We start from the raw sequence: 14661 nt of genomic DNA, 5'->3' as shown, positions 1-14661 counted from the left end.
CTGCACGTGTATGCATGACGGTCCCCATCATTAGCCATCACTCCGCCCAGTGCGTGGCGGAAACGGTTGCTGTGATCAACAGGTATAATGAATAGCACACACATAAAAAACGTCCAATCTAAGTTCACCAAAACATGCGTTGCACGGCGACATCAACGCTCGGTGGCGCTGCTGTCAGTCTTTCCAGAAGTGTTCGCAAAGTTCACACGCAGTACACGCTACGTGCAGCATTCCGTGCCGGTGAAAGATGTCCTGGAATCGTGAAGAAGACGACCAGTTGATGCAGTTGGCGCAGGACTGTACTATCCAAGGAATCATCTTTTGGAACATGGTCGCTGCCTCGATGCCGAACCGTAGCGAGCTGCAGCTCTTCGAGCGCTACCACAAGCTCCTGTTGCGTCCGCCAAAGAAGGGCCGCTTTACGGCCGAGGAGGACCGTATCATTATGAAATGGACGCATAATCAGGGCGAATCGTTTTTACATTTCAACCCGAATCGGCTGCCGGGACGGACGAAGAATGCAATCCGCGCCCGGTACATGAACACTCTCCGGTTTGCAAACTGCTACACCAGCTGGACGCTGGCCGACGACAAGAAGCTGTTGGAATTTGTGCTTGAAAGCCTTGCGAAGAACGACGCGATTCACTGGGGCAAATGTGCCAAGCTTTTGGGGAATCGTTCACGTCACAGCTGCCGGTCACGTTACTATACAATCTATAAGCACATTGACAGCGGCTCCGGAACAACGCTGGCTAAGTTACCGCGGCGCAAAAACAGACTTCAGGTCGCTGCCGTGAATGTCACACCGACGCCATCAACCACATCCGGAATGTAAGCTGGGGGCTCGGACCAGGCAACAAACGGAGATGCTTTTTCCAGCTACGTGCCGTCCAACGCAGGTAAGTTAACATTCCATCGTAGCACACAGTGAGGTTATGTGAGGTTTCTTTTTTGCTGTCAAAATTGCATGTTTACATCCCCTGTCCTTGGGTAAATTGTACATTAATAGCTTCTTTTGGTGTAACGTAAATGAACCGTGATATTTTTGTGCTAATTTTGCTTTAGAAATAATGTATTAACACGAAAACAATCCCTTCGATTTCGCATCATTGTGTTCCATCGATTCATCTGGATGTGTGTGAGTGTGTGGATTTTGACAGTCAAGCTAACGATTACCGTATTACCATGCATCTACACCTAGCGGTCTTCCCCGGTACGTTGTCAAGAGAACCATGCATTTTGGTCTCCCACAAGTCATGGGAAGCTAGATGTACGGACGTTCTTCAGTAAAATATAAAAAAAGTCATGGGAAGCTCCCGACGTACCTAGTTCCACGGGCCCATGACAGGTACGTTGGCAATCGTACACGAGAAAAGCGTAAGGTGTAGATACACGATTACATGACAGGTCTTGTTTGTACATTTTCCGTTGTTTACTTTACTTCCGTAGATGACGCGGTAGGCGAAGGCGATAATCTAGGCGAAGAAGAAGAAGAAGAAGGCGATAATCTTAACGCTGCCGAGAATCGGTTCTAGCGACAATTCAATGTAACCGGCTAGCTATTGAGCTACCATACACGAACGGACATTCCACGGTGCATCATGATATCGGTGAGTGCTTTCTTGCGGCCGTCCAGTGTTGGCGTAAAGTATTCACCTTCCTCATCTTCATCTAGATAGCTTAAATTGGATCTAAAGCCTCTGTCTGATGTACCACGGGACCATTGCTTCAAGTAGAAAGTACGATATTGCGCCAAAATATAGAGATATTTGTATTATAGTACCGCCGATTTAATATTAGAAACCGTTCGTTGTATCGTTACCATTGCACCATTACCATTGTAATGAAAACACTGTAATCATTTCATTCATTAAACACACGTTACTGCAATTGTTTATTCTAATACCTTGTTGTGTTATATTCTGTTTTTAAGACTGCTTCAATGTTTTCTTTTCATTTTCTTTTCTCCTGTTTTTTTGCTAAAGTTCGTTAATAGTACAAGCCACGGTTGGTTTTTTATCGTTTACGCAACTTAAGTAAAACAAACAAGTGGAAATACACACTGACAATAAGTTATTTACAATAAAATCAAGCATAACGGTGGTTAGGACTAAAACGAGAGGCACTAATGTAAGGCTCGTTATGTTTTTTGTTTTTAAAAGGTCTTATTCGAGTTGTCTTGCTCAACGCTCTTGTGGATCAACGCGGGAAGACGAACTACATGTAAAAATGTAACTGTAACCTCGATCCATTTTCCAATGTTACTTCGGGACGGATGGACTCACGAGTGTTGTGCTGTGTTCATCGCTTACATTCGTTTTCTTTTTGTTTTGTTGTTGTGTTTGGCAAACAGAGTACATGGCAAAATTAGTCTTGTAGTTCATATATCGTTAGTGGAATTAAAAACCTCATCCTACTGTGATACCTTCGGGCCCCCGTCGCTTGTGAACACATTTGCGTGTTTTGTGTGTGCTCCTGCTGTTTCATCGTTTACCCTCCCTTAACTCCGCTTTTGTGCCGTGTATGATTGTTCGCAATGTAGACATAAGCTGTCGGGCTAGTTTAGTTAGAACCTATCGCAAAAACGGGAATAACACTAATTAATTAATCAACTATTTAAAAAAAAACAAATCACCGCTCGTACGGCCATTGAGTAATGGAGATAAATATAATTTTTGCCGAAACGCGATTCGAGTACCTTAACATCAGAACATTAGTTTGTTTCCTCTCCTATCGTATTTGGATGTCGAATATTTTTTCGTCCTATCGATTGTCTCTAGTAAACCAAAAACGGACTCCCTATCTAAATACAAATGTCTATCATTTCCAATTGAAACGGATTTGTTAAAAGATTGATATTAATGAAAGAAAAACATGTTACTAAAAAACAAAAAACACATCTAAAGCATGTAATACGCATGGATAAAATACATTTCGCTTCGTTTGTTCTGCGTTCACAACCTGCTCACACAGTTGGCGGTTTTATGATTCCGTTTGGCAAATTTGTATCTATTAAAACTCGATGGCACAAGATGGGTTTTTTCATAATAGTAAAAGTTTCAATTGCTTCCATGTTTGTTCTCGTTTTTGACCAACAACAGTTTGGCGATTCATATAAGTGCACTTGGGAGCTCTTCTTTTCTGTCAAACAACAAAAAAATGCAAAGTTCTAACTAGGCGAATAATATTCTTCTCAACCTTTTCGCTACTTGTGCTTGTGTGACAACATGTTGATCGACTTTCGAAGATTTTTCAAGGCCAACTAACGATGCGCCTATCATAATTTTCAACACATCATTGGCACCTGACCTGACCATCGTTTGCTGTATTGATAAGCTTGCTTAGCTTTATGCTTTATGCTTAGCTTGCGTATTATTATTCGCTCTGAGGGTGTTTTAAAATGATTTTTTGTTTTACTTTGTGCCAATGTTGCTGAATTAAATTCACTAAATCGTTAAAAATAAGAAGACATGATTCGTTAGTTTATCGAAAGAAAGCTTGACGTATGATGTACCTGCATACAGAAAGTTCAAAACATGACGTCACATCTTTCGCGTTCTTAATATCTGCCAGTAAAACAAAAACCAAAAAACCAAGAACATTTTTTAGCGTTCTTGCCCGATTGTTTTGGTGTTGATTGGAACGAAATCCTCCAATATTTCTTTCACCGGCCAAACAGATTGCCCTAATATATTGTACGTACGGACTAGAGACCATATAACCGCTAATTCGTCCACCTAATCGAAACCAATCCCTTTCTTCTGCTCTATCATTTTGATCTACCTATCATATTCACGCGTGCATATGTCGAACTCGTCAATTTCTCTTGCGGAACGAATTTTGCAGCTATTGTGCCGCTTTTTCGGGCGCTGTTTTTGTGTGTTTTATTGGGGCAGCGAAAGGAGATTTAGCAAACCATTCAACGGTAAGTACCATTAAGAAAGGAAAACTAGTTAAGGAAATCGTGGGGGGCTCTTAACAGCACTAAAATACATTCTCGATACCACGCTATACCCTGTACGTGGGCTTAAACATCACCTCCCTTACATCCGAAGGGTTGCGACAAAATTCGTCAGAGTTGCATGAAATAAGGACGCCACGCGAATGTTTCTACTTGTTGAATGGCGTTTACGTTGGAACACAAATCAGTCGCACTAATGAACGAGTGGTTCGCAGAATGTTTTCCTCAGCTTACTTGCCAGCGTACGTAGGATTTTTAAACGTTGTTGTCGCCTGCTTGTAGATAGGATTTTCACCCTGAAAAAAACCCATTAAAACCGGAAACATACATTAGTAAGGCACACTAGTATTCCCCGCACTCTCTCTACTACCCTTACCGTGTCCCATTTGGCCATCATGCGCTCCTTCTCGAACCGGGCAAACTCACGTTGGTCGTGGATGGAGGTGAGTACCTTCCACAGCAGAAGCACGGCCATGCCGATCAGTACGACCACCGCAATGACAGCCAGTGCGATACCGAGCATAAAGACCTTTGGCGGACAGTCACGCTCTTCCTGCGCGGTCACCACCACCTTGTCCTGGTCGCTATCGTTGTAGGAGAATTCAAACCGACAGTCGTCCTCGTCGAAGAAGGTACATTTGTTATCGTTGCGCTCTTCGTCGATCACCACCTTTTTCACCGGTATCGGTACGAACTGGGTGCAGTTCGTTGCGCACTCATTCGCGGTCGCTAGCGGGCCCGTCTTGTACTGTTGACACTGGACGCAGTGCTTAAACTCATTGCACCGTCCGGCACATGTCGGACACTTTTCGCAGTATCGACCAGTGTAGCGGCCGTCCTCGGTTACGGTGCACCGGCATGTGCCGCATTCACACTTACCGTGGCCGGAACAGAGTTCACCACCACCGGGCGGCATACACGTTTCGTTGCTTGCCCGACAATCGCAAGCCGGTCCAGTCCAGCCGTCCCGACATTCGCACTGCCCGCAGACGCATCGACCGTGATCGGGGCCGGAGCAGAGCAGCCCACCGGGCCGGTCGCAGGAGAAGTTATCGCACTCGCAGTACCGTCCCTCGATCAGCTCGTCCGGGTTCGGGCGCCGTTCGCATACGCACACACCGCACACGCACTGTCCGCGGCCGCTACACTCCTCGCTCGCGTTAGACATTCGGCACGCATCGACCATGCCCGGTTCGAGCAAACTATCCAGCGCGGAACATTCACACCGCTGCCCATGGTTCGTGCCGTCACACTCGCATATACCGCACTTGTACGTGCCCGCATTGCTGCACTCATCCGCCCGCTCACGATACTCCGGATCGGATGGATGTTCGCACGGGCAGCTGCACAGCATCTCGATATCGACCGTCAAACTTTCGTTAATGCCGACCGGATAGATCTGCAGCACCTGGTGCCAGTCGCGCGGATCGCTCGGACACTGCAGCAGCGTAATGTGCGCCTCGAACGTCACTACGTCGCCCACCTTCAAACCTTCGCAGCGGCTGGTTTGCTGCAGCGCAGCGTTCGTGTTGCGACAGCGCGAATAATACTTTACATCGATCACATTGTCCGTCCGGTTGTCCTTCATCTCGACGGATGACGAAATTTTCTGTTGATGGAAAGCGATAATAGGGGGTTACACCGATGCATTCGTCAACTTGGTTCGTTTTTCATTTTCCTTTGCCACTTACACTGTACTGGTCGCGTACCAACGATACGATATTGGACGAATCGTTCGACAGTTTGGCCGCGGACGAACCTTCCACCAGCTGGGACAGTTGCTCGTACACGGACAGTTCCTCCGCCGTCACGGCAAATATCACGTTGATCGCGTTCTGCTTTACCTTCAAGTTGATTTGCGAGATGCTCGGATAGTCCTGCGTGGTCGAATGGGTGTACCGTCCGTTATGGTCCAGGTGGCATTCGCCATCGTTCGGTGTGATCACACCACCGAGCTTACCGTCCCCGGCATAATGAAACCCGGCGTCGGTGGAGAACAGCAGCAAGCGGCGTGCCTTTTCCCGCCATCCAATCTGTTCCCGGCACACGATCGCTTGCATGATCGCATCAAAACCACCTTCCGGTGCGTCCAAGTTTCCCGACACGTTAGCCCGTTGGACCTCATGCTACAGTGCAGATGTTACCCGGTTGGTGGGGGGAGGGGAGGGAAGGGGAAAAAGAAGTGTTCATTAATCGGCGATGTTCCTTTGCTGTATCTGTTTCATTCCCAATTTCTCCCTGCCACTGATTAATCTCTCTACTGCTCTAATCACATTGCAACAAACGGTAAACGGATCAATGTTTTACTGCGTGATGCAAAATTTTAAGGTTAAGTCACAGGAGCCTTTAAGTGGAACAGCTTTAGCATGAGCGTGTTAGTGAATGCATGACTGTATTGTTAGAATATTACTAAACTTGGATCGTTAATTACTGCTATTTTCATACAACACCAACTAATACCCATTATCAAGGTTTACACATTAATGATACGTGATTGTGTTAGGAATATTTTACAGTACTATATTCTGTTCTGCAAACACCAAGCAAACAAGCAAGCAGGCAATGCACAAGGACAGATATGAAAACAACGTAGAAAGATTCATAAAATGAACATCAACAGTACGAACAATCATGAGGAAACACAACACAAGCATAAATGCGGCAAGATAGGCTAAACATTATAAAAAAAAAATCATGCGACGTAATTCCATTCGATCCTTCTGGATAAAAGATTAGCTTTGCATGCAGTAATTGCATTTGCCCCATCCCGTCAGGTCGTCCGTCAGGTGTATCAAACGAGTGGCCATTTTATAAACAATTGTTCTAATTAGCTAAAAAACAGAAAAAAACACACATGTATACTTGTTGACAATAGTTTTGCGCTTAATGAATCTGATTCAGCATGAAACATTCAATAGAGCCAGTCGGTTACGGTGAAACCTTCAGCGTGGAGTCAGGCGTAGTGTTGTGCTTAATGAATCATTCGAGAAGAGTCAATTATATCAATCTTTAGCTGAAAAGTCATTCAAGTCAAGAATCGACTCGCAAACGATTTATGCATCTTCAGAGCATTCATTTTAATTCACTTCAAAAATTCATTCCGATTCATGCATCTGAATCAGATTCACCAAGGGTTTCACTAGACAGGGAGGCTCTCCTGATTTGCAGGAGTCGACCCACAAAAGATTCATAAAGCGTGATTATAATTTGTGGTAGGGTTATATATCCCCAAAGATTTTAAATTCCTTAAAACCACTTTGCGTTGCCCTAATATAGTAACATAATAGTAAATATTTGTATAATAAAAAAGGATTAATATAATTGCAATATTTAATCTGAGAACTGATATCAGCAAACATTCTTGGCGGATCGATTAATCACTGAGGATTCATGAATGTTCAGAATAGCGATTCAGATTCACCCAACATTAGTTAAAACTGTGCGCCACTTATTTTAAAATTATCATAGTAATATGCATTCCTTGGCGTTTGCACACGAGGGCGCCCATCGAAAAGGGGAGATACACAAAAAAAAAGAAATGGGACGAATCGAAACAGGCAAAACAAACAAAACGTAAACCAGGTACACAAAAAGGTTTTACAATCGATGATAACCCTGCACCAAAACAACACCGGAAATGGCGCATAGAGGATGAACAGCTGTTGAACTCAAAATGCTTATCTCTTCAAGTAATTGGTAGACGTTTCTCCTTTTGTTCTGCATATGCTAGCATAAATGAGTATTAAAAGCATTATTTAATTGAGTATAAAAGTTTGGTTTGTAAATTTCTACTTTACTAATTTAATGATTATGACGACTTTAACTTTTGAGGTAAAGCAAATATTTCCTTTTCGTTCCTCGTTTGTTCCATTTGCGTCCTGTTGCACTGTTGGAAGTGTCTGATGTACAAAGAGATAAACCCAAATTAAGCGCTGGTCACGGGTGAAAATTAAGTACTGCAAACCACCACACACCGGGATATAAACTGGCAAAACACTTTAGTGGGTAAGATGAAAACTGGGCTTGGGGGTGGGGGGGTTTGGGGGGCAGTTTGTGAAAACTGGGAGAAACTGGGCTGCAAACTAATCTACTTAAACACACGATTTGCAACGGGGTACCGATCCGTTTAAATGGGTTTAGCGGGCGGAATAATTCTGTCTTAGGTCACACTAGGAATTTTATGTTGTGACACTCGAACCGAATGAGAAAAAAAACACGCAACGGAAACGATTAACCCTAATCGTCTAACTCGCTGTACGTTCGCGTACGTACTGGGTGTTTTAATAGGCAAACTTAGACTACTAAAAGTGCGAACAGTGTCAGCTTTGCGCTGTTCATTTTAGCGACGCAACACTTACGGAGAAAAGATTGGCATCCGTGCTGAGCGGCATTAGGTTATGGTAGCCGTAAGGCGCAACGCAACCGGGACACGGCTCGCGCAAACTGAGAAGAGAAGAACGATAAAAACAAATAATGGCAAGAAAATAAATGTCTTTAATAACCGCATCCAGTGTGCGAGTGTCTCAACGGGACAGCCACGGCATTCGCAGATGATTGATAGATGTGCGTGAGACAGGTTGTGGAGTTATGCACGGAACGATTCGCATTGTTGCACCCGCACCTGGTAATTTGTAACGACACTCCGAGTCGAGTGCTAAGGCTCAATGGTAACAACAGAACTCACTGCTGCATTGCGTTTCGCTCGGTTGCACGGTGTGACTGTAATTCGTAGGGTGATAGATTGAGTGTAAAGACAGCCAACAAACACTGCGTGCAAACAGCCATAAACAAACAATACAGGTGGTTTTATCCGTTCTAGAAGGGTTTATGAAGTAATCCATAACGTTGTTCTGAGTGCCAATTGAAATCAATAGCCCATGAAATGGAACGTACAAATGGACAGACATAAAGGATGACAGTGTCACAGCACGATTGTTACCCGAACCTTCCATGTAATTCCCCTTTGTAGCGCCGATGTAATTTGTACCTATTAAGCCCCGTGATGACACAATGATAAGCAGCAACAAAAAACCGCCTTGACCCACATACACCCACATATGAACCAACGCGTGATCTTTTTCTTCTCTCCGTCGCTTTCTCTACTCTCTGTACTACAAAAAAAATGGTTGTAATTGTTTTTGGATCTTCCAAAAACAGGTTTGTTTTTGAAAAAAAAAAACAATTATAGAGCATAAAGAGCGATGGAGAGTGTAATATAATTTATGTGTGATGATTGTTGTTTTTCCTTCATCACCAGCAGACCCACCACACAGAAGACAAAACAAAACCCGCCCCCGCAAACTATTTCGACTGCAACACGCTAGATAGAGTGACATAATGTAGAGGAAGACAAAAAAAACAAATGGAACAATACGCGAAACATACAAAACATACAGTACACAATACGATCTACATCTTCAAAGCACATTAAATGACAAACTATGATATATAACTACTATGAACTATGAAACACACGCACACATTAAACAAAACAATAACAAAAACACACCTAGTAATAATAAATTAACAGGCTAATAGCTAAACACTACAACATTTTACAAAGCATTTGCGTCGCACAACACCCTCGCCGCACAGGAGTAATGCAACACAGTTCAAACGCACAAGTTGCGTTGTATGAGCTAACGAGTATAAATGAACAACGGCACGTTCGGCACACAAACACACACACTAAGGCAGATCTGCTCCGGTAGAAAAAAAATTGCCGGATAGTTTTTAAGCTCGGAAGAAAAACAACAACAAAAAGTACTACAAAACACAAACAATACCCCAAAAGGGGTGTGACAAAAATGCGTACATCGCGAGCAAATTGGCTGTGACAGCAAAACAAAAAAAAATTGGTCGCTCGTTACCAGGGAAAAGAGATGAAGTAACAAACAAACGGGGCACAAAGCCAGCAATAAAAGGGTAAAATAGAAGCAGACGAAGTACTTTGTGAGTTATATACAGACTGCGCATTTTCTTGGGATCAGCACGTTAAATACAATATGTTGGAAACATCCAATGTCTTATGAAAAAGCTTTAATTCTTAAAGCGAGGAGCATAATGATGAGGAATGAACTCTGTTTTCATCCTTCAAGGTTTTCATTTTTTTGTACAATTTGACTGCAGGCTATTGAAGCTTGTAATATTCTTGTTTCGTTGAAAAAGTTACAGGTGCGATGATGTATATCTGTCTTTCAGACGATGCTCCATTCTTGTTTCTATGTGGGGGGAAAACGGATATTAAAAACCAGTCAAATGAATCAGCGGAAAATCTTCTTGTACTACAAGAACGTGAAAGCTAATACCGGAAATGTAACGAAATGAAAAATTTTCATTTCCGTTTCCTGATACCTTCCTTGGGGCGGCCCGGTGACATGATAGGTAACGTCGCCGGTCTTCACACGAACGGACCGGACCAATCCCCCTTACGTAGGACTGACTATCCAACTACGGATAAATAAATTCACACAGCAAGCCAGAAATGGCAGGCCTTAGGTTGACCATTTGAGGTTGTTCTGCCGATTAAAAAGAAGGTTTCTTCCCTTAATGGCTGTCGTTAACGTGACGTTAAACAAATAAACCCTTTCTTCTTACAGAATACGCGATAAAGGATGCAAAAAATCGATAAAGGATTCGAAATCGATGACGTAATACCGGAAATATTGCCTTTTTTCTTGGTTAAATTTGTAGGCTCGTTTCTTCTGTGCTCCTGGTACGGGTAAATCAGCAGCGACCTATTACTTGTTTATTCGTTGTTATATTACTTCCAGAGATAGGTTCGCATGCAAACAAAAGAAGCGAAAAGCGCAATTATACGCACATCGACCACGAAATATATAAAGCCCGCCTGTGTATCGCGCTGTTGCGAAAGGATAAAAAAACATAATATGTTTTCTGAAGAAAAATAGTGTCTAGGCAAAGAACACATTTTACGGGGTTCGATTGATTTAAAGTTCTGAATGGCCTACGCTCCCCCTCAAAATGAAGGGGCATAGTGTGTTGCACGTGCCTACTCGCTAAACGAGCGGCATATTATCCGCAAGGAAGTGAAACGTTTGCATGCGCTACGACCTGCATGTTTGAACTTGATGCGTTGAATTGCGATATCGCAACTACCTTGTGTGATTGTTGTGTGTCTGTTTGTGTAAGTGTAATGTACAAATTTACGAATTTAAGCTAACAAATTGAAAGGTGTTTAATCAAACTACAACGACAACGACAGTAGCCTAATCGATAAAATGCCCCCGTCGCCCCGCCGCAAAGTGCGGATGCTGAGGCAATTGTATGTGTCTGTGTGTGCCTCACACCAGAGTTTGAGCGTCACTTACGGTGAAGAGATTGGAGTCCGAACTAAGCGACATATGGTGTAGGTAGCCGTACGGTGCATTGCATCCATCGCACGGATGCTCCAGTCTGTATTTGCCGGTTTACGCGTGTTTATGGATGGGAAAGAGAGCAAGAGATATAAGTGGGTTGGAAACACCATAGCAAACAAGATAGTGTACGTAAAGGACGCTGGGGGTCATGGTCGACCGGCGGGACGAATCAACCATGCATGGTGGGAGATGTACAAATCAAAACGTAGCCAACCACACGTCGAAGCACGACGCACACATAAAAAATGAGCAACTTTTCTTCGGTGCTGCTCAACTTGCCACAGCTCCCATGTCATCCCCGAGTAGTAGCTGAACAGGACATCCTTTGCTACAAACGGATACCAGCAATGAAAAGCATCGCCATCACAAAACACCCGGAACGTTGTAAAAACTATCGAAAACGTTTTTTTTTTCGCTGTTTCTAACTTTCCGTTTTGAAAACATCGCTGAAAAAGGGTTAACATGTTCCGCGCAAGCACGGAACACAGCGTTTGTTAGGTAGCGCACACAGAAACGGTTCACTTACTTTTTCGGCACGGTGGACACGTATGGCATTAGCACTTTATCAACGAACGAACCGAAACCGAGCTTGAAGTTGCTGGTAATTTTCCGCATCTCGGACGCAAGATCGGCCCCCAGCGTGGACAGGATCGTCTTATCGTCTTCCATCGATTTGGAGAGATCCATCAGATAGTAGAGATCGACGGGATAATCTTCTGCTTGTGCGTAGTTCACATTAAACCGGAATGCCTCATCTAAAAAGTAAATTATAGGTGAGACATATAAGGTCCAGAAAGCAAACTGTTCTTGGGCGCCTCGCGATTGAACTACTTACTCAATCGTAGCTTTAGGCTAACGCGTTGCGGTGATATCTGCACGATACTTCCTGCAGCGGATTCCGATTCGTACGATGAGGATGACTGGTGAAACGAGGACGATGAGGATGACTGATAGTGGCTCGAGGAGTAGTACGATTCGCGTTCACTTTGACCCTCCAACAAGCGCCGGGACGGTTTCGTTAGTTCCCGGCCCTGTAGCAGCTGGAACGTGTTGCTCGGATCGACGGTATACTCTTCCGGGCAGTACTTTTCGATCTGACCGTGACAGCGCGGATGGGTAAAGTTGGGCATCGTGCACCAGCGGCAGTTGGTCGTCTGGATACACTGGCTGCAGGTCGTTTTGCCCGGGCATGTCGTTAGCTGGTACGTGGACAGCTGCCCTGCCGCATGGTCGGCGATGATGGCTATCACTGCGACCGCAAGTACAACCGTTATGACGCCCCCTGGAGGACGTATACAATACATCGTACTCGGCAGGTAGTAGAACGATTGATTGCGACAGATGTAGCAGGGTTTGATTGTAGATCGGTGTACGTTATGTTTGGTTCCCTTTTATATATTCCTAACGGCGCTTTGACTCGATGACGTTACAGAATTGATTGGGATGGATTTCGGTGTTGTTTTTGTATCCAGGTGGCGCTTGATTGGCAAAAATTAATCTAAAAACAGAAAGGGGAAAAATAATTAATCAACTATTTGATTCACAGTGTCAATGAGCAAATTTCAGATTACCAAACTCTTTATAATGCTCCAGTTCGTCCAAGTCTAGAGCGACCTATTGTGACAAACAAGGCAACACCACTAGACCAAGTGAGCGGTTATGAAACCCTCATAGTTGTCGTTTATCACACTGCCTGTTACAGTGAGACACACCTTTTGATTTCTTATCGATGTTGATGCGAACTCCCCAGCACGCAAAGACCAACAGCGGCGTGAACAGTGTTTCGTCTCCTGCGAATGTCGATGGAGCGACATTATGGCATGCATGTATGATTAAAAACCAAGGCCAGAAGAGCTCTGCATTCGCACCCATCCATAATGGGTCACCCAGGAGGTCACTGAGGGGCCTGTTTCACTGTTAGGAATGGGTTCAATTTTTAAATTGATTCCCGAGCGTGTCTGCTTAACGGCGAGTCTGCACGTTTAACCTTATCGGAGCACACCACTGCATTCCATTATCGCCACCCCATTAATTAGCTATAATCGCATCTTATCGTGCTGCAGTGCGCGGTTGAAACTGAAAAGCCGCGTTGTGTGCGCCTTTTAATGTTCATTGAGCGACACGGGGTGCAACGATAAGGCTTTGGATAATGAACTATGATGGACTTTGATAAGCATGCTTTGTCCCACGACACTAAGAGCGTGGTTATGAAGCGACATTCATGTACAATTAACAGACCCTGTTTGTTCAATTTGCTTCCCGATCATATATAGAAATTATCAAGAGCTATTATTATTGCTCCAGAACACCACACTTTTCATCGCCCTCCGGCCATCTAGATTAGTGATGTACTTAATGAAGCTTTTGAGAAGAGTCATTCACATGAATCTTTACTGAGAAGTCATTAAAATCTTTTGAGAAGAGTCATTTATATGATCCTTTACTATGGAGTCAGTCGGATTAGGAATCGACTCTGAAAAGAATCATGAATCCTCAGAGCAGAAGCACTCAGAATCATTCAGAATCAGATCAAAACAGAAGGAATCATTCAGAAATATAGATTCAGGAACTTCCATTCAGTTCGAAGACTCATTCAGATTCATGATTCTGAATCAGATGCACCCAGCACGAATCTAGATGTTGATGTAACATAATAAAACACACACGCAACGCACAGCGAAATCATACACCAAACAACTTTCCCTTTTTTCGAACCATCGATGGGAAGAAGCAGGAAGTGTATGACTAATCTACCACATTTGATGAACGTCACCATTTCCCAATCGATCCGACGAAACCTTTTTTTAATGCAAAAAGGAAGGAAAGGAAAAGAGAACGGAAATTATAATCATAACATGCTTATGCGGGCAGAGATTGCATCTTCAGTGTTGCTTTTTTCACTCATTCTGAAACCGAAGTATTGAGAACTGATTAAAGAAATAAACGCAAAAATCAATGCCGGGACGAATCTCCCTGCTTGCAACGGTCTGCGTCATGCAGCAAGGAAACCCTCTCCCTTAGTGAGCAATACTGTTGCAAAAGTCTTCCAACGTCTTCGCCGAAATAGCGGATGACGAATGCTGTCGGGCTGCGCTACCGAACGATGACGTAAGCGCCACCGTGCCATTATTTTTGCCCCAAGCGAGGATGTCACGGTTAGTCGATAGTACTTCCGTTGTTTGCTTGTCAAGCGAAAAGGGCTCCGAGCTGCGGATGACTCGGAACGGAAGATTGATATTAGTTCTCCAAATAAGAAATATTAACTCATATTGCACGCACCCTGAAGATGGCTACCATTGTGATAGTCATCAATGTCGGGTC

At 43.9% G+C, this 14661-nt stretch overlaps 1 protein-coding gene across 1 annotated transcript; it reads right to left on the bottom strand.

Annotated features, from left to right (window-relative positions):
* Positions 1-4191: 4191 nt before the first annotated feature.
* On the bottom strand, positions 4192-12644 carry LOC128719374 (integrin beta-PS). The gene is made up of 6 exons (XM_053813002.1): positions 12176-12644; positions 11867-12095; positions 11293-11377; positions 5653-6087; positions 4338-5570; positions 4192-4257 (listed from the first exon to the last, which is right to left on the bottom strand). Exons 1-6 carry the CDS (start codon positions 12642-12644, stop codon positions 4192-4194), a joined length of 2517 nt encoding a protein of 838 aa, XP_053668977.1.
* Positions 12645-14661: the final 2017 nt, after the last annotated feature.

This window comes from Anopheles marshallii, chromosome X, assembly GCF_943734725.1.
Source record: "Anopheles marshallii chromosome X, idAnoMarsDA_429_01, whole genome shotgun sequence".
NCBI classification, from domain to species: domain Eukaryota; kingdom Metazoa; phylum Arthropoda; class Insecta; order Diptera; family Culicidae; genus Anopheles; species Anopheles marshallii.
Note: the sequence above shows the minus strand (reverse complement) of the source record. Positions and strands in the feature narration are given on the sequence as shown.